Raw genomic sequence first — 24,498 nt, forward strand, 5'->3', positions numbered from 1 at the left:
GGGTTGCAGACAGTACCTGTGAACAGCAGAAGAAGCAGCAAGGCAGGAGGGAAGGGGGAACTCCAGCTCACATAAAGGCATGCAAAGTCTCCAGAGAGCAGATGATGGAAACAAAGGCTGGAATCAAGCACAGCCCTGCAGGGGATCCTCTGGCAAGAGGGAAAGTTGTAGATAAGCCATCTCATTTTTATTCCTCTTTCCCTCGTTGTTCTCAGTTCTCTCACTTTATTTATCCTGTTTTATATTCTTTCGAAACTGGCTTTTTCTTGTTTCAAGCCTTTCAGTCATCTCTGGCAAGTTCTCTAGAGGAGATGATCTGGGCAGATGCACCCCAAAGCAGTGCTTTTCTCCGTATCCAGTAGCAGCTCTGTTCAGCCAAGTGCTGTGGTGTGTCTGCTCAAAATGTCCGTGTTTCTAGTCTAAGTTTCTTTCTGAGCTCAGTGAACTATTGCAGAATTGGAGTGAAACAGGAGCAGTGCTCATTGATGCGTAGTTCATAAGGAAAACAATGCATGCCCTATATGTACCTGAATTAGAAAAAAGAAAAAGCCCCATCTTCCCTCAACTCTATCAGATTAATATCTTCAGTAATAAATGTTGCAAGATATTTTTAGGCAACTTAGAGCTTTTTAGATGCTGTATTCATAGATCTGCATATATCCCTATCCCATACTTAGACAGCACATAGTCTGTCATACATCTTTTTTTAAACGGGGGAAAAGAATCCCAGCACAAACTGGTTGGTTCAGCTGCAGGAATAAAAGACCTTGTTCTAGAAATGCTATTGCTCTGTCAGGTGTGCTATAATTCTCCTCATTATGTGAGTGGAGTTTGATCTGTCTGTCCTAATAACATTATTGCTGAGCTTCAGGGACTAGTGAAGATTTTGTTTAGCTTTGAAACTCACTTACCAATAATATGAGTGGGAACAATAGAATTTTGCAATGCATTACTTCCCATTACAAGAATTAGGAAAGAAAACGAAGAGGATGATAGGGACTGAATCAGATCAAACCAAGCCACCAGAAAACACTCCAGAGAAAATCCTTCAGTTCTTAGGCAGCACAGATACATGGCTTTGCTGTTTTCCTTCCTGTCTGTCTCTAACAAGTTGTTTATTAAACTTTGTAGAAGAAAGCTAATAAATAATTGGCTGCAGGCAGCTTGATTTGGGTAAGTTTGGTATCATGCTATCACCTAGACAGCTGTCAGATGCACAGCCGACAACATCATTGGCAAGCTGGCACACATGTCTTCCTCAGGCTGTGCAGCTGGAAAAGTCCTGAATGTTTGGTGCTAGATTGCTCCCTTAAAAGCATGCTGCCGTGACAACCCTAGGGAAAAAAGAAGTCATTTTTGAATAAAAATCATGACAAATGAAATTATTGCATTAAAATTCCACTAAGAAAAACTAAAATACAGAATTAAAGAAAAAAGAAAGCAGGAATGAGTAACATATTTATGATTATCCATTGCATTCTAATGTTTAATTCGAAATCACTAAGCTACATAACAGTAATTATTCAGAACAAAATGGTTAATTAGTTGATCGAGATCAGTGGAACATGCATATTCCTGAATAGTTACTTTTTTACGTTAAACCTGCCTGTGCATGTTAAATCCATTCACTTGATTTGTAGTTTGAGACACTCTTAACAACGTATAGTCTTTCATGCAAGTGTGCTAGCACGGTTGAGCTTGCTGGTGGCATGAAAGATGAATTTTATCAGAAATAATGAATTTGCATTGTGGACATGTGCTAGAAGAAGCTGTGTTTTAATGTCTGTGGAAAGTTTTGAGCAAGCCAGTTTTATTTACTCACATCTTTTAGTTAAAAATGGAGGCAAAAATAGGAGAAAAAGAAATCCAGGCCTGGTTCCTGATGTCATAAGATACAGAAAAACTTCTGGTTTCCAAAACACTTCCCCTATTTCCATGTTGTGTATACAGCAGCAAAGGCAGTGGGGATGGAGAAGGGTGGAGCAGAGATGAGTTTGTTGCGAGCATGGAGTAGCACTTGTCAACAGTGGTTCATGGATGCTGGTTTCCTCTGGACTTACTGCTGAGTTATCCTGCTCCATTGCAACTTCCATTACCTCCATAACTTTTTGATAGGCTCAATAGTGAAGAACGACTTGTTAATTTTAGGAGTCATTGTAAGATAAAAAAGCCTGTGTCTTCATGGAATGTGTTTTATGAAAATGCTTATTTTGATCTTCATGCATAAAATCATAGGTAGGCAGAGGTAATATCACATATTAGGCCTGTTAGGCTAAAAAAGCAACACTTTTTCTAGGTTTAGGCATTGCTGGCTGGCTTTCTCCAGCTCTGCTAGGTGGTGTAGAAAAATCCCTGCAGCTTTGCTTCTTGGTAGCCTTGGATCACTGGAGCTGTAGAAGGACTTTGTTGTAAAATCAAAGGCTTCAGTCACACATTTTTATGACCCACTTACATATTTCTCTCATTTTATTTGAGACAGTGAAAATTTTCCTTTCCCTGGTATTTTTGTTGGTTTCTCAGTTCGAATGAGGATTTTGTGAATAACTTGCTAAGGTTGGCTTGCTGTCCCCTTTCACTCCTGTTGCTGTGTGCTTTACTCACAGGAGCAATTCTGTTGATTTTAATGAAACTTCTTGTATGAATGGGATGTTCATCAACATAATGATGACACAGACCAGGAGTGTTTTAAAGGAATATCTTCTACTGAAAGCTGGCATATATAATTATTTACCCTACAAATCGGAATCCCATTGTATTTAGCAATGAGCTCTGTCCGAGAAATGTGTTTTCATTATGTAGTATTTTTTGTTTTGCAGTCAGTGCTCCTTATTAATTACAGTTCTGTCACTGTAATGAATAAAATCTAAGTGAATTTATAAGTCCTAATGGATTTAAGGGAACTAAGAATTGCCCCTTTTAATCTGATAAGCTTGTATACTGCATGTTTTTTTGTGTTGTGTGGGTTTACTTCTGTTTCTTTTTTTGTACTGTCTGATACAGATAACAGTCCTGGATGAGACGTGGACGGTATTCAGGCGGTACAGCCGTTTTCGAGAAATGCATAAAACTTTAAAGATGAAGTACCCAGAGGTAAGTTTTGGTAAAACTTTTGTAGAAAAGGGTGGAGGTAGAGACTTGAAAGTAAGTTTTTTGGACAATGTTTACTCAAAAAGGAAGGTGATTAGAGACAGCCAGCATGGCTTCATCAAGGGCAAGTCCTGTCTGACCAAACTAGTGGCCTTCTATGATGGAGTGACTGTATCAGTGGACAAGCTCTTCGCTACAGCTGCTGTCTGTATGGACTTCTGTAAGGTCTTTGACATGGTCCCCCACGGCATCCTTCTCTCTGAGGTGGAGAGATATGGGTTTGGTGAGCGTGGACCTGTTGGAGCCAGTCCAGAGGAGTCCATGAAGGTGTTTAGAGGGTGGGAGCACCTCTCCTATGTAGACAGATTGAGTTGGGCTTGTTCACCGTGGGAAAGAGAAGGCTTCAGGGACACGTTAGAGAAGCCTTCAAGTACCTAAAGAGGGCCTGTAAAAAAGATAGGGACGAACGTTTCAGCAGGGCTTCTTGAGATAAGACATAGGATAATGGTTTTAAACTGAAAGAGGGGAGATTTAGACTAGATAGAAGGAAGCATTTTTTTACAGTGAGGGTGGTGAAACACTGGAACAGGTTGCTGAGAGAGGTGGTGGATGCCCCATCCCTGGAAGTGATCAAGATCAGGTTGGACAGGTCTCTGAGTAACCTGATGTAGTTAAAGATGTCTCTGCTCATTGCAGGGGGATTGTACTAGACTTTTAAAGGTCCCTTCCAACTGAAACCATTCTATGATTCCTCTCAGCTTGGTGCTTCTACTAAGATTGGCAGCCCCTTCAGCAGTTTAAAACTCCGAAGCTGCTAGGTACAGGATGGATTTTGCAGTGAAACTGCGACTCTATGTGTTGCTTCTAGCCATTAATTCCCTTTACTGCTGACTGGTGTTCCCTGGAGGTTACTGTTTTGTTCATTGCAAGATACTTGCAGTCAGATCATGTCATCCTGACAACTCCTCATTTAAAAAGCATTGTTCCACAGATACCCTGTTGTAGTAGTGGCTTCCAGGTTTCTGCAAAATGGAAAATTGATCTTTCTGACCACCTCAGAGACACTGGGTATTGAGGATATTGAGGAGCTGTGCCTGACAGAGCTTTAGTTCATTGCACTGAGCTTTTGTTTCGAATTACAGTTCTTGGTTTCACATCTAACGTTTAATCATTAACATTTTGCTTCCTTTCTACTTGTTGCCTTGGATATTGAAAGAAATAAATCATTCAAACAATGGAAATGATCCTAATTTAAGAGTTGCAGAAGCAAAGAAGCCTGAGTCACATATTCATGGGCAATATATTGAAAAATATTAACATGGTTCAAGAAAGAGAGAGGTGCAGTAGTTTGCAAATGCTTTGTCTTCACTGATGTATTTTTTTTGAGCTAAAATCTAATTGACCCCTTGAATTTTAAAGAGTAAAATGTGTAGATCTGTGTTTTGTGGAGATTTTGGTATGTAAGATCATTCGCGTTCCAAAACAAATTGAAAAGCAAAGATTGAAACTACCATGACCCAAATATCTGAGGGAAAGTTTGAAGGAAAATAAAATGAGAGAAAGAGAAAAGAAAAAGAAAATTAGGTCATCATTTCTGATTGCCAGAAAATCTGTAAAGGTAAAAATGAGTTTTGAATGGAAAGATTAAATGTTCTCTTTCCACAAATGCTTTTAAAAATATTACTTGTGAATGAACATCAGTCTCATGTTTTTGATTTGAATGAATTGCCATTTCCTCTTTGACGGTAGAGTTATAGTCTGTCAACAGTAATATCCTAATTGCATCTAATTCCTGAAAAAACAGCTAGGCAGTCGTCCAGCTGAAATAGAAAAGGACCGCCTGAATCCCTCTGCAGACTGATCTTCTCTTCTTAGGAGAATGTGTTTGAGTAGACTTTTTCAGTCTGTTATCGGTACTGACAACCCATTAAGGAGCAATTGAATTTGGTTGTTAGTTATGTCAGAGGGAGAGCACCTTCTTTCTTGGATGGAGTAGTCAGATTCAGGAGAAATCTGATGTTCTTAAAGTCACTATTAAAATGTCCCATGTGCTGCAGCATAGTAAGGTCACCTCTTTGAATCAAGTATTTGTGATTCACAGTACAAATTCAGGCTTTTCCGGTCTTACAGCAGAGAGTGGGGTTTTGGGGGGATTACTTGTTTGTTTTGAAGAATCATAAGAACATAGGAGTGGTATTACTAGGTCAAAATAAAGTCTGTCATCCAGAGAGACTTTAACAGACAGAGCATATAGCTGAGAAAAAATCCCAGCCTAGAGCAAAGGTACATAGTTTTCTTCATCTTGGAGTCTGAAGTTGTTTTCACTGTAATTAATAGATTAATATTTTTCTTGTGGATTTTATCTATGTTTTCCACTCTCTACACCGCTCACTTCATAGGTAGCTTATATAGGTAATTTTCTTTTGCTGCTTTTTTCTTTTCACTACCTTCTCTCTGTGGTCATGCTTTGCAAGGTCAATGTATTCTCTAGTTTAATGTGCCCATTTGTTTCTTGTTGACACTTCTGTGTTGCCATATGTGTCTTAGGTAAACTTATTGAGATTCACATGTAGTACATGAATGGAATTATCTGCTTAACTATGCAGATAATTAAATCTCTAATTTCCACAAAGGAAATGCATTACAGTATGTTTTACTAAGTTATCTGTTCCCTTCTCAACAACTTTTTAAGTCCAGGGAAAATACCGAGTCTTAGAAGTTTGTCAATAGAACTTTCCCTAAAATACGATGCGCTTTGGAGAAGAATTCTGATGTGTTTTGGCTTCTAATATGCTTGAAAGAAATGCTTAGTCATGTTACTTTCTGAAACAACAGATAGGTAGCTTTAGTAGTATCTTCTTCAGCCTTTATCAAACCTCCACAACAACCGTCAATAAATTATTAGCAAGATTCAAGAATGCGTATCTTTGCTAGGTCCAAAGCACACCAAAGTTCAAGAGAAGTAAGATAAGCATTTGATTATGTCATCTGCTGCTTTTATATAGGTACTGTCACTAAAGTACCTCTTCTGGAAACGCTTGCAGCACTGATGTTGTCTTCTCTGTTTCACATAGTACAGGGCATTGTGTTGTGTCTATGGATTTGAGACTCAGACACCCCAAGGAAATGGCAGGTTTGTGAGCAGAAGAAACCTACCTAACAAGCAGTTGGTTTCTTCTACTCACCAGCATTTCTGCAAATGACTGTGTCCTTGTTTATCAGAGGGGAGCACATGGTGATGGATGAAGTATCATGTTCTGTAGTAAAGATTTGGTGTTTATTTTCTTTGAAGGAATGTCCTCATCAGTGTCACATATGTGAGTGATGGCTTCCCGTATTTTTACCTTTATTTAAAGTAGCCTTAATATATGGTAATTTTTTGATTGGTTTTGCAACATGAGTTCAGTTTGTTTGGTAAATTGAAAATCATCTGTCTGCTTCTGCTCATCTGTCACTGACCTAATTTGGGAATCACCATGATGCTAAAAAGCATTTTAATACCAAACTTGGCAAAATTACCTCCTTAGTTACCGTGTATTCTTCCAAAGAAAGTTGATCCTTAAAAGCAATGCTATCAGAATCTATCAGAGCTGAATTTTATTTTGCATATAGTTCACCATCCAACTCTAAATTAATATTTATCATGAACAGTGAAAATACTGTGGACGTGTTTAATGTATGAGTGTCCTGCTTTTAGAAGTGAACTTTACAGCTCATTAGTTGCTCAGCTCTGAGTTACTACATCAGTATTTTAATAATTTGCTGATCTCGCATTTCGTGTTGCTGCCACCGAGTTCCCAAAGGAATGTATTGGCAAACTGATTTATTAGGAAGGTTTAGCAAAAATAAAGTATCTCTTTCAGAAGCAGAAACTATCTAATGTCTTCCAGTCTTACGATATGCCATATATTTTATATACCTGCACATTTCTTCTAATGTAGTTAAGTGGCTGCTGACAACTGAATATGTAACTGAAATGTGTCACATGCGAGCTTTGAAAGACTGAAGAAGCTGCAGGAGGGTAAGATTGTGCCGGTGGCAAATAAATACCAAGCGTTTAGCTGTGCCTGTATGATTGTCACTTGCCAAGCCTCAGCTTTCTTACACTGCTAGATTGTTAGAGACTCTCTTACTATTTTTGGAACTTTAATTAAAACCATACTTGGCTTTCAGTTTCAGTCTTTATAAAGGAATATACTTTTTGCTTGCTATTAGTCAGAAACAGGAGTAAATGGTGTATTTGATAGAGAAGAGAGAACTTTGAGAGTAAGATTCTCTTTTTTTCCTCCTCCTTAATCTTCTCTTACCAGTTCATGGTTGTGATGTTCAGTTCTCTCTTCTTAGTGTTTTCTTGTCTTTTCCCTGTTTCAAAGGACAGCAGAGGAACAACTGTCTGCCTGTCTTTTCCTACCCAAATCCAGTGTTTATGAAGTCATTCCTTCGTGTGGCAATCCTTAATTCCCACTTGCATCCAGGCATCTAAACCAGGTTTTGTGGGCTTTCACTGTAGGCTCTGCTTATTGACCCCATCAGTCTTCTTAAAACCTCTTTCCATGCGCATAAAAATGTATATAGTATTAAGGGAAACACGATTGAGGCAGTTCTATTACTAATAGGGCTTCTTGACTTAAAATATTAGTGAATCCATGGAGAGCTGCCAAAGAGAAGCTAAGAGATATGCTTGCATTTATAGATTCATTCATGGAGATAAGGACATACATATGTAGGCAAGATTTCTGCAGGAGTGCCAAAGCTATTGAATTCTAACATATTTAACAGAATGTAATAATTTGTGTGTTTGTATTTGATGTATGGAGGTCTGTGTATAAACACATATTTGTATCTTTCACAGTCTAAAATACAAAAGGATGATTTATAATTTTCTCTAGATTTTTAGGCTGTAATTGGTCCAGCTTCCTTTCTGCTGGTTTGGTTTTTGTCATCTTACATGACTGAATGGATATATAATAATCATATCTGAAACAGCAGGAACATCTACATAAACCTTCAAGACAAAGTTCCCATGTCATCTGCCTGTACCTCTGTCTGCTACTCCTAACAGGGAAAAGAGTGTGCACGATGTATTGCAGTAAAACATCCATGTCATGGATTCACTATCATGGGTTAGGCACTGTTGCTTAGGTGACAAGATTTTTCAAGTACACACAGTATAGGACAGTAAAAACTGTATTTTATAACTGTTAGGAAAAAATGCTGTCTGGTTTCCTTTTTTTTAGTGTAGTGTTTGGAGGAAAGGCTCTCATTGATAATGTCAGTGAGATGAGAGTTATATTCCTTCTTTTCATTTCTGAAGATAATATCCTCTGCTTATCTGACATCTCTTTGTTTGACAGAGTATCATTCTGTTTGGGTGAACTTGAGGCTCTTGTCAGCTGGGAGTTAACAGGCTGCTCTTTGCTTTGCATACTATAAGAATTGCATGAAACTCAGCACAAAATTTCTGTTTTTCAGAAACTGTGAATATTTTTGAAAATATATTGATTTAAAAACATTTGTTGCAAACTTATTTAACATTTTTAAATATTTTAGATTTTTCAAAACTCAAATGTAGTCTGTCAGTTTTTTACTGGAAGTATTTTGCTTCTTGGAAGAGGGGGACAAGAAATATCTCAGGGAAGCCAGGTCCGGTTTTATCCATCCATACTGCCTGCAACCACCCAAAATACTGTGTATATGTTTGCTATCAAAATAGGAGAGACACCAGTTTTGTAATCCTTTCTTAAATTCTTTTTATAACCTTTCTTTAAGTTGTTTTTTTTGGTAGTTTTCTAGTACTACTTACTGGTTAGGAGTAATTCAGCTCTCTAATGATGAATCAAGAGTCATGAACTATTCAAGTAACCACCACTAACTGATCTCGCTGCCCTTTCCTATTGCCTCTGTACTTCTCTTTTGGGTGATTGCAGGGAAGGATCTCCATTTCCTTTTTAAGTGGTCCATACATCTGGTGCTTTTGATGAGTAGTAAGAAGAAGAAACCTTCAATGTGAAGCATTGGCACAGACAGTGTAGAGGGAATTTGTCTGAGGTGAAGCCATTAATTTTAGGAGAGCATTCTTGGATTCTGGGAAAGATTCTCTCCAGGGTCAGTGTCCAGGATGACTGACAGAGAAATGCAATTGTTGACTAAGTTTCAAGACATGGTTGCTGGGGCTTTGTGGATTTTTATTCTTCTCCCTTTCCCCTCCCAGTTAGCCTCAGGGATAATTTCTGTCTATTTATGTAATTCTTAAATGATTTTAGAAGGTCTTACCAGAGATGCAGAATTCTCCCTCCTCAGGAACAGAGAAATTAAACCAGGAACAGAGCACTAAGGCAGCAGACTTGTGCAGAGCCCGTAGGGCAGCATTTCGTCTGGGATCTTGGCTGTCTGGCTGCTCTGATTCTGGTTTGTAACTGTGCAGCTGTAGTGTTTCATTAAATGGGAAATTCATGTTAGTCTCCTGGGATTACTTTGAAAGGGAAAAGGATGAAGAAGCAATAACTTTGAGGTACTTGGCTTGCAGGGCTGGCAGGCCAGTTGCCATGTAACTAGTGAGCTCTGGAGCTTAGGAGCTGCTCTGGCAGCACAAGTCGAAAGCTTGTTGCATCAGAGCTGGCCGTTCTGAACCTTTGCTGGATTTACCATTGGATTTTCTCATTTACTGGCATAAGCAACTGTACATTTAATTAATATATGGTGTTTGAGTAGTATGCTCACATTGAATGCAAAATTCTGTACATTTGGATGCTTCTAGTGTCCAGTTGTAAGTACTGTAAATTTCTGTAACCAAAAACTTCTAAGATGATATTTACAATGAGTTTGTTCTGAAACCTGTAATGCTTTTATTCTGCAGTGATCAAAGTCCCAACCGGTTCACAGGTTCAGTGATTGCTGAGATTGATATTTAGGATGTTTGTGGCCAAGATGCTATTTAAAATTGTATGTACTAGGGAGGGAATGGTATAGCATATAGTAATGAACCTGATGGTACAAATCTTGCAACAATTGCTGTCTCATTACTGTAGAAAGTTTAGGTTTGTCTGTATATGGGTACTTCATTCAGGTTCTTTGAGCCTCTAGGAGCATTATGACCCTTGGTGAGCACAGTCCATGGCAATATTTAAAGATGCATTTCTGTACTTGAATATCTGATGCAGTGAAGAACTAGAAGATGTGTTCAGCCTGTATTGGAAGGATGCTTCTGGATATTAACTAGCAAATTTGGATACTTTGTTTTTTAATAATCAAGAATATGTACTGTAGTTTTGCTTGTACACAATGGAAACACATAATAGAAGTAACAAATTTAATGTGACAACCTTAGGGCAAGCACCAAGAATGCATAAGCACTCTAAAAGCTTCTTTTTTTTATTTTTTTGAGGTAACTATATTTGGATACAGATTAAAATGAAAATAGTTTGCAACGTTGATGTACTTGTAAATAGCGTGTGCCATGATGTGTATTAAAATAATACTTCTGGCAGAACGAAAAGTATGTATGAAAGCGTTTAGATAATAGGTTTTGAAACATAAATCCTAAAATAATGGCAGACCCTAGTTTTTACTTTCTGGCCTGGAGTTTTGCTAGCCTTAGTCATGTACCTTTACATAAATATTGAAGGAAAAATAAAGTAGTAGTTTTTAGAATACATTTCTGTGTGTAAACATTAGAATAGTATTATAGAAGCATGGCATTAACAGCCTTCACCTTTATTCAGTACAGGTTACAGTAATTGTGGTATATATAATTTTAACATTCATATTTTTGTCACCTCTGACAGCCAGGAAGTACACACACAGGAAGCATATTTTGTCACATACACATTTCCAGCTCCTATTCCTAATTATATTAAATTCAGAGCATTCTGATAGCCTGCAGGTTTATATAGGTAGTACTTCCATATCAGCTTTAGTTTGCCACTAGCAGCAGAAATGATTTAAGAGGTAAATCCTTAAATGCTTGATCTGGCCTTTCTGCAGCACAAGAGTTTTGTCTGCTGGCTGTTTTTAAAAGAAATTTTGGGACTTTGCTCACTACAGTCTACAAATGAACAGGAGAACTTGTTCCCATAAGTAAAGTATGAAAAACACAGCTGCTGATGGTATCATGTAGTTCAGTGCAAGTCTGACTATGGGGAAATGTATTTATTCCATGTGGTCCCTCTGAATTCATAGTTGTTAACCAGGACTGAAGCATTTGAGACACAGCAACCCCCCTGGCATATACATTTCCAGCATAATATGCAATTCCCAATGTATTTCTAGTGGGAAAATGAATTCAGTGTGTGAATTTTTCTTCTTGTAAAACTGAATATGAATGTGTAAGAGCCTTATGAAAGGCTGGCTATGGATTAACTTGTGATTATTGTTGGTTTGGGTGCTAGATTTGTGCAGCAAACTCTTCTTGGCTTGGTACAGGCAAGTCTGCAGAAACACATTTTTTTTCTCTATCTGTCCTCCTTCTTCTTCCTCCCTCCAGTGTTTTGGTCAATGATGAGACTTAGGTTTTTTGGTCTGTCCCAGTGAAACCTGTGGGTTTCCATCATTTCTCTGGGAAAATACCATTAGCTTTATAGGTCTTCTGGTTAATTCATCATGAGACAAGATTAACTTTCAGGCAGACATCAGATGCCAGGTTTCATTGATGGTGCTGTGCAAAAGTCTTACACGTTAGTAATATAGAAATTGAAAGAAGCATTTGGAGAAGGGTGAGGCCTGCATCTCATAATTCACAAACCATTGACAGAATGATTGCTTTGATGGTTTGATAATCTGATTTTCAAGGCTCTGCTCAATAATCCAGTGAATTTGCATGATATCAAAATATTAATGTTGTTTCATCAGTAAACTAGTTTCAGATGGGTAACAGCCATCTGTGAGAGAGATATGTCTCTGAGAAGAGCCATTCCTAGACAAAGAAACTTGGGGTTAGGTGCTTACTGAGATTGAGCCATTTCTTAGCTGCTTCTGTCTATAGGCTGGGGGAATGTCTTAGACTGCAGCTACGTGTCTCTATTTTGTTCCTGCTTGGTGAAAGGCAGAGGGAATGATTGGAGTTTTCATTCTTTCCTTCTTTTTTTTCATGGTTACCTTACTTTGGAGGACTCGAAGACTTGTGCTTCATTAATCATTAGCTGTTATCGACAGTCTCACTGTGTTCTGAGGGTTTTGTGAAGAACAGCATGTTCTCACTGTGTTGGTCAGTGATACGCACTTAGTTTAAATAGACTTTTAAGCAGAACCCTTTAGGTTTCAGTTGATTTAGGATATAAGGACCCAGCTCTAAATCTATTGTGAAAATACTGAGGTTAATTTTGAACAAATAGCATAGATAGTAGCAAACCCAGTCTTGTTTCAACTGTGCTGCCTGTTGCATGTTTTCCTTATACATTTAGATGTATGACTGATAGAACTGATGATTAACACTGCATATCCTAGTCTTCTCATGTCTTTTTTGGAAAAAAAAATAGCAGCAAAGCTTTAGCGTATTAGGTATTTTAAATCCATAAATCACTCGCTGTACATTCAAGTCTGCCTTCAATTTTATTTTCATTTTTAAATTGGAGAATAAATAAGAATACCTTTATTTTTAAGCTCAGTTCGATTTTTGAGTAATAGCAGTATTGTTGAAGTAATTGCAAACTACTGTGTTGCCGGGTTTTGTTTACATATGTAGAGTAGCATAATTTCCATTCTGATTGTACCTGGAGGCTCTTATGTGCTATAACTCATTCTAAGGATGCTGTAAAAAAAGATTTCATGTGGTCCTAGAGCTTTTCTGGCTTTCCTGGGTTACTAAAATTTGTGTAGGAGCAGCATCACTTGTACGCAGGCTCAGTGATGTAGTGCTTGCTGGGGACAAATATTCTAGCCTTCTAGAATGCATCTGGCAGGCAGTAAATGTGAAATTTATTGTCATGTAAATGTAATCCAAACTCAAATACTTGCAGTAGTTAAGCACATCCCTGTTTTCTCACTTGACCAAAATAATGATGTTGACTTCAATACCATGGTGTTTTAATTGAGTGTGTCTCCCAGTTTTCCTTGTATGTGTAGTATATAATTGGATCTTGCTTTCTAAGCATTGACCTTCAAGTGCTTGATCAAGAAATTTTGTTATACTTGGAAGCAAATATCTATTCTCCACCACCATGACTCTAGGATCTCAAGAGCAGTAAACAGGGTATTGCTCATGAAACTGATCATAACAGGGTTATTTCTAGTCCCCATAGTTGCTTCTGTCCTGCAGGTTCAAAATCCTTGGCCAAGCAAACTCCTGAGAATGTATCTTTTCAGCTTATTACATTTAATTAGTTATCTGTTGTTTTAAGCTTTACTTAGGGACAACAGTGATAGTGGGAGAAAAATCCCACGTTTGTATGAGGCTTACAGCTGTTTTTTAATCCTGTGATAAAGTAACTGGTTCTGCAATGTCTCTAAGACTAGATAGAAGTGAAAATTTATATATAACCTATGTGACTTTCCATCACTCTTCCTGTTGGAAGGGGGACTAAGTAGTTCTTTTTAATCTTCCCATTTTGTACTTGGACTGCATTTTCTCTAGTTTTATCGTTTTCAATGACGCAGAAGGCTAGCTAATTTCTCCATGTAATCAGTCCAGTTTGTTGTGAGAGTTGCTGCTTTGTATCTATAACAAATCAAACCTAGCAGCAAACTGCATGTTTGTTTGCAGGTGTATTTCTCTCTGACAGCTGTTCTTTAAGACCCTGAGATCTGCCATTAATTTCGAGCAATCAGAAAGGCATCCATCTAGTGAGCAGTAGAAATTATTGCTGCTCTTTGATGAGTTTTCATTATTAGCATTTCTCAAAGGCAAGTGTGACTGAAATTTACGGCATCAGTTGGGCTCATGAGATGGGGATGTTTCATAAATGCTGCCAGATGTCACTGAGATGAGCTTGTATGCAACAAGCAAATCTTTTTGGGAAGAGCTGTGAAAGCTGCTATGGTGTATTCTCCTCTCTCAACCTATTTCTCTTACTTACATCAAATGGTACTGTGACTTCTTGGTGTGCAATCAAAGTGGTGTGGTAGCAAATGTGACATCAGCAGGAATGTAGTACAAGTGGTGCCTGCTGTGTGGCCCGCCTTTTCTGTTGCAGAGACACTTCCATAACCTTGCTAGAAATCCCAGTGGAAGATAATGAATCAAATCCCAAATCATTTTTGAAAGAAAAATAAACCCTAGAGAGAGCACCAAAAAATTTCCTTTTCACCTTCTTTTTGAGAAGTGGGATTTGAGCCACACATTGATAAAGATTGATTAATGTGCTGAGCTTTGAAGACATGACCTTGCAAACCCAGCAGTTGTTGTCATTTCTTTAAAGAAATAACCAAGCACTGTGACACGAAACTACGTGAAAAGAAGTAATGTTTAGTTTGCAAAATCATTAGCTAAAAGCATAGAGAGTACGTGTTACACTTGTCCATAGACTCTGCAGGTCAGCATGCACCCTTGTCCTAGGCCATGGTCTGCCATGCAGTACTGGGTTTCTTTCCCAGGAGACTTCTATCCTGGGGCAAGGGGTAGATGAACAAGGGAGCAAAATCATGGCTGCAAGGACATGATACGTTACAATTTTTTCATGCTTATTTTCCAAGTGTATTTAATCATTTTAATTTGGATTTGTCTGGCTTATATGTGAGATAATTATACACTTTGGCTTGGTGTGTGCAGTTTCTACACCATCTTATTCTGCCTTTCTGCAACCTGCATAGAGAACTTAATATATTTGCTTTGCTGTCTAGGCCAATTTTTGTTGCTCTTTCTTTGGTTGATAATCCTGAGCTGTGCAGGTAGTGGTTTATATTTAGAAAGATGCCCTGGCTATATTAGTTTCCTGTTTTCATAAGAGAGATTAAACTCCCAAGCCTGCATAATTTTATAGAACTGTGAAAGGTTTGCATAAATTTGATATCTCCTATTGCTCATTTTTATAGTTATTCTGTATTTAAATGATATCGTTCTGCTTATAATGAGCAGAATTATGAAGTAATTTGTCAAATATTATATTGACCGTCGTTTATGGCTCCATTTTGGGATGTTGTTATTCCGACTAGTCTCAAAATTACTTTAAGGAAAAGAAAAACACCCCTGTAATGCAAGGTAACTCCTTTGGCTGTGGTTAATTTGATTTTTCTCAATAGCAGGAGGTGGACTAAATAGAGGTAAAATAATGCAATAAAGTCTGGACTCCACGTCTCACCATAGCTACAAAAATGCTTATCGAGTCTAGGTCAGCCCGCTTTTTAAAAGGAGAAACTTGGAGATGAGAACTCTCAACCCTTTTTGATAATTACAAGCGATTGCTCGATAGGCATATGGGCACAGTTCAAAGACAGTGAGGCACAGTTAGTGAAATACAAAAGAGAAATCTTTGGTGTCCAGTGCTACTTGGCAGTTTTGCATCATAAGAGTGAAGTTAAGAGGAGGTGAATTTCTTTTTTGTGTTCTTATCCCTCTTCAGTGACAGAAAAAGTTGAAATGTTCTTTGAAGAAACAGTTATGCCTATCTGAGGAAGGTGACTGGCAAGCATGCCAGGAAGATATTAAAAGTTCCAAGAGAGTTACCTGGAATTAGAGACAGGAGAGCTGTGAGACCTTGTGCATCATGAGAAGAATTGGTGAATATAGAGGAGATGACCTCTGGGGCTTAGCTGCAGCATCCAGACTTCAATGGGACTCACAATAGAACTGCATATACTTAAGGGAGGAGATGGAAGTGCTTGTGCTTTGTTGCGTGTCTTGATGCCAGTATTGCAGGGGAATGATGGAGATGAGGTGCCTATTTATGTATAGGTGATGCTGCAGAATGATAAGTAGAAAAAAGGCAAGCAGTTGTAGTTGGGTCTGAGTACAGTATGAAGCTGCAGCACTGTTCGCCTGGCAGGTTAACCCTAGCAGGGTCTCCAGGACACTGGCTTCTATGGGATGTGTTCTAGAGGGTATCAAGTAGACTTTGCTCACCGGGCTGCCTGCACTAGGGGCCAGCAAAAAGCAACATGCAAACCAGGAGTTCCTCCTGCCAGCCAGAAATGCAAATGTTACATCAGTTCTGTGGGCAGGTAAAACTTTGGCATAGAGCAAAAAGGATGGATAGTCAGAAGAAAAGAGCATTCTGGTGTACATGGGGCAAACCAGGTTCCTGTCTGAGAAAAGGTTGTTCTGTAAAGGGATGAGAAGCCAAGTTGTGCTGTAATTGTACTCAGGAGATACCAGAAAAGAAACCCCAAACAGACAAACAAAAAAACCCCCACAAACCTCTAACAAAACAAATTCCCCCAAAACAAAACTCCGGTGCATCACTCTGCAATATGATCTCTCTTGTGTTTATCCGAAGGGAGATACTTGCGGGCTGATTATTTAGGATTTTTCAGAGTAGACTCCCTCAAGGAAGGAGGGAGATGCTCATTCCTTTGTGTGTGTTTGCCTGACATCCAGGCACTGCAGGCTGTAGCAGCAAGGAGAGACAACACAGAAAGCTGGAAGCCTGCAGCTCTGATGGATTCACAGAGACACCAGGGATGAGCCTAGAGCAGATTTTCTGGTCTCAGAAACACTACAAAGACCTGGGGAACAGGTGCTGGAGCAGAGTCTACTCAAAGACAGTGAAGAAATGACTGTGGTAGCCTGTTACTGGGGACCTTCTGCAGGGGCACTGTGTGTAGAAGGAAGGTCATGTACAACCTTTTTCCAGTTCTGTTTCCTGGTCACTCGGGTTTTCTTTGGTTTAGGAGGTTAATTATCCTTGTTTGTTATAATAAATTGTGGCTTTTATTGCTGTTAAAAGCTGTTCAGTCTTCTCCAAGGAAATAGAAGGGGAAAAGTAGATGACAAACTGAATATCCATGAAAGAATCACCTGGATTAGTTGATAATGGAAAATATTGTCTTTAATCTTTTTGTCCTCTGGGGGACACTTACCTACAGGGTGCACATCGGGGAAGCACTGGAGGGTTTACATAATGGAGGACTGTGTTGCTCATTTTTAAAGGAGAATAGGTTTGGAGTATTAGAATAATAGAATCATAGAATAGTTAGGGTTGGAAAGGACCTCAAGATCATCCACTTCCAAACCCCACCCCGGCCATGGGCAGGGACACCTCACACGAAACCATCCCACCCAAGGCTCTGTCCAACCTGGCCTTGAATACTGCCAGGGATGGAGCATTCACAACTTCCCTGGGCAACCCATTCCAGTGCCTCACCCCCCTTACAGTAAAGAACTTCTTCCTTATATCCAATCTAAACTTCCCCTGTTTAAGTTTTAACCCATTACTCCTTGTCCTGTCACTACAGTCCCTAATGAAGAGTCCCTCCCCAGCATCCCTATAGCTCCCCTTCAGATATTGGAAGGCTTCTATGAGGTCTCCATTCAGTCATATTTGGAAAAGCAACATTTGAACTTTAGTTTGATCTGTATTACCTGAAAATGTGACTTAGGTGGTTTTTAAGTTATTTTATTGGTTTCTTTTTTAGTGGATAGTATGTGTTCAAATTATTTATCTTTAATCTCTGATTTTTATCTACTTTATAAATAAAGTAACATTCAATCTGCTCATTAAGCGTTACCTTTTTTCCTTTTGCCTAAAGGTCTCTTATGAAATTGTGTAGAACAGGTGGCTTATTTCAGACAAAATCTTAGTAAAATACAGAAGTTAAGCTTTTTTTTTTTTTTTTTTTACCTTTTTGTCAAATCCCTAAATATTTAGTGAAAGTTCCTAGTTAAGAATACAGCTTTTGTCCAATTTCTTTATACTCTGGGAGTCTTAGTACGTCTTGAGAAGTTGAGGCTTAAGTTACTTTGTTTAAACTTCAAAAACTAAAAGTAGGACAGTTTTTTCTTTCATTACTCACTGCAAAATCAAGTCAGGTGCAGCCACACTGTCTGCAAAACCATGCCACATTCTTCTCTTTGATTTTTCTCATCTGTGACAGAGATTTCTGGTACAAAGGATCAAAAGTCAGACATGCCTTTTGAAAAATGAGAAAATTCAGGGTTGTAAAAGTAACATGAGAGTTAAAGAAGACTGACTTTTTAATAGTTAGCATTTCCTTAATTTTCTTTTTTTCCCTCTTTCCCCCCATTTAAATGTATCAAAACACTGAAGCACAAAGAGAATTTGGGATGAAAGATTAAAGATGACTCAGCCTCCATCAATGTCTGCCCTGTTTTTCTTCTTATAAAAAAATCTTTTACCATATTATAGGCACTAAAACATAGATTTTGCCCATCAGAAATAATGAGATGTTTCAATCCTGTAGATTTTTGCTTGATGTTGGAAAATGACACTTTTTTAATGTTTAGGGAGCATAACACTTGGAACTATTTCACGCTTCAGAAGTGTCAAGCCTATATGACTATATTATGTGGCATTTTACTTTGGTCCACTACATATTTAAATATCTTTTGCAAAGTACAGCACAAGACTTTTTATTAACATGTTATATTCTGCTGTACCATAAAACCCCTGAACTGAATTCAATCCAGTAGGTCCCTAGCAAACTTCAGTTAATGTCAGTGAAGAGTCTCCAACTGAATATAATGGAAACTAAAGCACACTCTTCTCAAATACTGATGACTTCGTTTTCTGAAGGTCCTGAAATGAGGGTGCACTCCGTCCTAGGCTGAGCCTTTCACGGTATTGGAGCCTTCATTTGCACACTATTGGTTTCCAAAAGGCCGGTCTCCAAATTTGCATCTCTTCCTGAGGATCAATAGTTGAGGGCTATGAAGATGTATGGTTTCACTGTAAAAGGGTATGCTTCCATACAGATATTGTGAGGTATATGCTGTTTCCAGAAGCAGGTGAATCCTAAGGTCAAAAAGTTGCATGTAAGATAAAAGAGGGGACTAAAGAAAGGGTCGCTTCCTGTTCTGCCATCTGTTCTTACCAGCATTAAAAACCTGCAGATAACCGTGTTAAAACCAGTCCCCTGGCTGAAATGTGAGAGGTGTACAGGAATCAATTAAGCTGTTTAAAATTTACTAGAATAACACTTTCTAGGTTTGAAGCACCTTCCCCTTGCGGACTGGAGCTAGTACTATCTAAGCTTGATCGTACTAATCTCACAAATACTGTATTATGGTAAGTAAGCCTCATTTCTTACAGATAAGGCTGCTGAGACACAGACAAATAACATACCCCCACGTAATACAAGACCCAGAAATAAAACACAGTCTTTATTTATTATAAAGAAATTAGGGAGTAAATTGCAAATGACTGTTTGCCTCTCCTTAAGACTGCTACTGCCTAGCAACGATTGCCAGATAGGATAAACATCATTAACAGTAGAAAGTTTAGTGTCTGAAAGACATTAGAGTGCTGACGTGTGGTCTTGAGGTGTTTCTGTACTATTTTGAGATATTATCTGACTTTTCATTTTGGGTCTAAGAGTAGTCCCAGTCTTGGCCACAGTATGTGTATGCGTGTGCATGCTCCTATGTACAGAATGGAATACGTATTGCAGCGATGCTTATAATGAAGCGTAGTAGGGAAATGCTTCTGCAGCCAAAATAAAAATTAGAAATCTTGCATGCTACATACAGGCAGTTCTCAGGAAATCATTCAGGCTCTCTCTTCCTGCCAGGCTGGGGAATATGCCTCTTAATTTCCCCTGACAGAAAACACATCACCTCATCAGCAACCCTAGAAAACGACAAAACATCCCTGCTGAAAAAGACCGACTGCCAAATGCTTCCATTGCTACTGCAGCAAGGGGTACAGGGAGAGGAGGGGCGTGCTTCAGGCCTTTCAGGGGAGTAGAATAATTTACCTGTAGAGTCCCACTGTTACGCTTTGTGTTGCTGCAAAATGCTGATCTCATAGTCAAGGTGTGACCTTTGAAGAACTAATTTGAGCCGGAGGGTACACAGCTATTTAACTCTAAAAGAATAATTTATAGTCCTGAATCTGGATAGTGTGAAATTCTCTTACAGTATTTGAGCCAAGGCAAACATCTTGATGCAAAATCTACACCTGCAGATCTCTCACATATGTAAGTGATGGAACAAATGTGGCTCGGTCACATACTGTGCTGTGTGCATTAGTGGTAATCTCATCTGAAGTTGCTGTGCAGTTTCTTAAAGGTGTTGTAGCAGTAGTAATAACAAAATTTGAATTTATTGAAATATTTGCTGCTGCAATTTGACTTAAATGAGTGTTTTAGATAAACCTCAACGTTCTTGGGAATCGCTGCATTTCTGAGTCATATAATTACTTTCAGAGTCTGTATGTCAAATAATACATCAGAACAAAGGGCCTTTATAGACTGTTGTAGCATCATTACTTCAGTATATTTATATTGCTGGGCTTTCCTTTCTTTTTTTATAAACCAGAATTATGATGGGATGAGAACATTTTATCATCACTCTGTGTATTTGTAGACCTCTTACACCAGCATATTTTTCCCCACACTAAAGGAATACCTTTATAAATCAGAGTGACAGAGATCAATGTGGGTGTGTGTGTGTGTGTATATGCACACTACCTCTGCTAAATATACTAATATTGTATTTTTATATAAATATACTACAATGGATCAGCTTCCTATTACAGTGAAATTACACAGTCACATAGAGGACTGCATAAGTCACATTGCCGCATGAATGGTTCTAGTTCTCATGTTGCAAAGATGATTTTCAAGCTGTGAGCTGGGTGGAAACTGTTGCTGTCATGTCTGCATTAAGTGTTCGGACAGTCTGAAACTAAAGCCTGGAGAGTTTTGAATGTCTCTCTTTTCATTTTGGTGGGGATTAGACTCTTGGCATGTAGTGAAATAGAACACATTGGAATAATTCAGGGTTTCCAAGAGCTGCTGAAGTGATGAAATCTATGGCTGGAAGATTTTCTGTCATATAGCTGGGTGGTCATCTGTGACAGGAATGGTCTCCATTTGTTATTTGTGAGGTGAACAGCTGCCAGTTATTTAGGAAAAAGAGCAGCCAGAGGATCCTTGGTAAAAGATTGGAACAGAGAAATGTTCCAGCAGGCCACAGGTTCTGCGCCTTCTGTATCCAGCTCTGTAGAGATGGTGACTGCTGCTGCTGATAAGACCTTTGTAATGTACCCTCTGCAGGATGCAAAATCCTCCCAGGCTGCACGTATGTACGTATAGGTGTATTTTGTATGCACATGTGTATTACAAACATAAGTAACATACATATGTGGGCCAAATACGCTTTGGCACATTGGCATTCTGAACTGGTTGGAGGTTTTTATTATATATCGTTCTCTATGTCAATAGTGTTCAGATCCAGGTCTTGACCAGCAATGAAATTATGATTTTCATTTAGGTACATGTTGTGACTTTGAACATTTCAGAGCTGGGCTTACTGGCTGAGGCATTTCTCTTGTATGTTAAATTTATGACTGTAATAATGGTCTTTCATTGGCTTGGTTTCAAAGATTTGTGCGTCACAGTGATTTGGGAGTGAAGAAATATTAAAACTCTGTGCGTAGCTCCTTTGGTTTCAATGAGTTTAGGAAAACTTACTGGCTTTAGAAAACGCAGCTGTTTTTCTCCTAAAATGTATGCAGAAAGCTAACAGATTAAGAAAGCAACTGGCCTGTCCCAAAGTTTTGTACAATCAGTCCCCATAAGCCTGTTAAAATCAAACTTAATTTAGATAAAGATTTCAGTCCTGATTTTAGCTGTAATCCCTTGCTTTGCCTTTACAGAGCATGTCTGAGGACGTTGTAGCAGTAGGTTTTTTTCTTTGTGCAAATTGTTTTTTAACAGACCCTATTTTAAAATTTTATAGTGAAAGTATTTATTAGGAAATAAATGGAAGAACAATTCCCTCAGAGCCAGGAGGGGACTGCAGTGGTAGCCAGTTCATCTGCTTGTTGCTGGTAATGACATGGTGCAGTACTATTTAATGAAATATAATTTCTGCAGGGGTGGGGTTTTGAAGTCCTTGAAGATATTAGCACTTATAATCCTATATAGGGTAAGGAGTGAGTAATGCAGTGAAAATAAGTCCCAAGGACATAATTATAGGAAACTGTTTGCTCGTGGACTGCTTGTCCTGCCAACATGAAGAAGCAAGGCACACTGAGAAGGACACGGTTAGAGAAATTTGAGGAATATAATTGGGGTGTGCTGGCGAGACTGACACAGAGCAGACATCTCTTCTGTCTCCTCTGGTGCTTCACATCACTTTATGTCACTTATTTGAAGATGTCTAGGCATTTCTTTAAAATTGTCCTTGTTGGACTTGAACCAGAGAATGGGAATAAATTATTTGTATTGCAGAATTCCTCTGCATTTTAAAGATGCTTACATTCAATGTTAATAATGGAGCTCCTCATTTAATTCAGTATATTGCTGCTCCTTGAAACCAGCTGTAAATTCTCTACAGTCCAGTATGTGCTGATATACTAGAAAATGATGTATCTTGTTTATTAGTTCAATATCATCAAATAGCCAGGAGAATTCATGCAGGAGGCATTTCTACACAGGGCTTTTGCCTGCAAAACAACTCCAGCAATGCCAATGGGAGGCTGCACATTTCTGTCTCATACAGTGAGAGCTAGGAAGAAATAGGTTTTGATGTGCCTTCAAGTGCAAACACAAACTACGTGGAGAGGACTGAGGACTGCTTTCTTGTGCGTTGTTCCCAGCAGCACTGGCTTAGCAAACCAAGTTCACCGGTAATTGTTACCAAGTCTTCACTCTTTTTGTGTATTTTCCAGATACAGCTGGCAGGAATTTGTTCAAGCATTTTATTTGTTGGTGTACAAGAAAGGCAGTTATTTTGTGTTCTCTCTTACCAGTATAGCTTGCCACAGTTCTTACAGGATGAAAAAGAAATGAGAAGATAACTTTGAACACCTTTGTGGAAGAACTCCTAAAAGGACAGATCTGAATAGCTGGTTTTAGTTGTGCTGCTGCCTCATTTTCAGTGAGATACATGGGATTTTGCCTGCTCATGGGGATTCTCTTCAGAAATCAAAGCTATCACTTCCAGTGTGGATACACATTTTAATGTGATTGAGCTACAGTTGCATTACAGCTCAAGAAGTCCCACTTCCCATTATCTTCGCTGTTGTCTCAGCACAGGTGCATGCTTTTAGCCTGTCCCTGTTGTGAAGGAAGAAATTATAGCTCAAGACACAACAAAAGGTCGCTTGGGTCTGGCTCAGGTGTCAGCTGGAGTCCAGCAATGCCCTCTTCCACACCATAACTTCAGTGATAGTGCTTAGATCCAATGATCTTACATTTACAATGCAACATAAGAAAAGACAAATTGCACAGCAGTACAGTTGGAGACCACAGTTTTTAAGAGGCTGAAAGCGATCTTTTAAGATCTTTCTCACTTCCTAGTGGGTGCTGTCACATCAGATTCAATTTGCACCTTTGTAATCTTTATGAGGGCAAACGGTGGCAGTCTGATTCCTAAATTCACTTCCTGCCTCTCACTGGTGACAAAATACATACTTAGCAGTACTACAGACCAGATCGTAATAACATCAGTAGAAATGTGTAATGTGATATATGCTAATAGCATATAGTGTAGCTCATGAATATTTGGCATTTTCTTCTTCCCAGTTGCTTCGAAGTTTAAAGAGAATTTTCTCATTTGAGGCTGTCACTTCTGATACCGATTCATCCTTTAATGTCTTCCAGCTTGCCACTTTAGAATTCCCCCCAAAGAAGCTCTTTGGAAACAAGGATGAACGAGTGATTGCAGAACGACGGAGTCACTTAGAGGTAACGCCAACTTTTTAACAGGCTTCTGCTGGGTATTTAGGTGGAGAATTCTCTGCTTGACCACCAGAAACCATTTCCATATGGTCAAAGCTAAATAGCCTGCTTGTAAGTATCAAGTTACTTGCTGCCTCGTTTAACACAGGAGATGGCAGCAGTAGATTGCAAAGTAATGAAACATGCCTTAACAAAAGAAATTAATCCTAGTCTATGAAAAAACCCATCTCTTTAGAGATATTCATAGGAGGTATGTTTATTTAAGGGGGAAAGGTTGTGGGTGAGGTAAATGTTCACTGTGGACAGATGGTCTCTGTTCAAGACAAGATTAAAAAAAACGTTGCTACTTTAAATGCAGTTTGTTAGCTGAAGATTTACTATTTTATTATAGTTACTATATCCAAATATGACAGAAGGAAAGCAATATTTAGGCATCTTTGAGCTTTATTTTGTAACCCAGCTTTCTGAGTGTTTTGGGTATCTTTTCCCTTTTGATTAATTTTAATAAGTAATTTTATTGTGGACAAGGTTACTGAGTTAATGAGGATTTGTGGGGTTTTTTGGTTGTTCTGCAGTGCTGTGCGAATGACATAATTTTAAGTCCTATCACACATTAGGTCTTCAAATTTCTATGTTAATGAATGTGTTATTGCAGCCCAGGGGCAGGAGGTGGGGTTT

The 24,498-nt window shown here is 38.6% G+C and overlaps 1 protein-coding gene across 2 annotated transcripts in view; it reads left to right on the forward strand.

Moving 5' to 3' along the window:
- Positions 1-24,498, forward strand: part of KIF16B (kinesin family member 16B) — a 147,507-nt gene that overhangs the window by 106,005 nt on the left and 17,004 nt on the right. For both annotated transcript variants that reach the window (XM_065682303.1, XM_065682304.1), the window contains exons 24-25: positions 3,001-3,090; positions 23,743-23,826. In XM_065682303.1, coding sequence (XP_065538375.1) covers positions 3,001-3,090; positions 23,743-23,826 — 174 coding nt within the window. The remainder of the gene's footprint in view (positions 1-3,000; positions 3,091-23,742; positions 23,827-24,498) is intronic.

The sequence above is a fragment of the Lathamus discolor genome, chromosome 5, assembly GCF_037157495.1.
Source record: "Lathamus discolor isolate bLatDis1 chromosome 5, bLatDis1.hap1, whole genome shotgun sequence".
In the NCBI taxonomy this organism is placed as follows: Eukaryota; Metazoa; Chordata; class Aves; order Psittaciformes; family Psittacidae; genus Lathamus; species Lathamus discolor.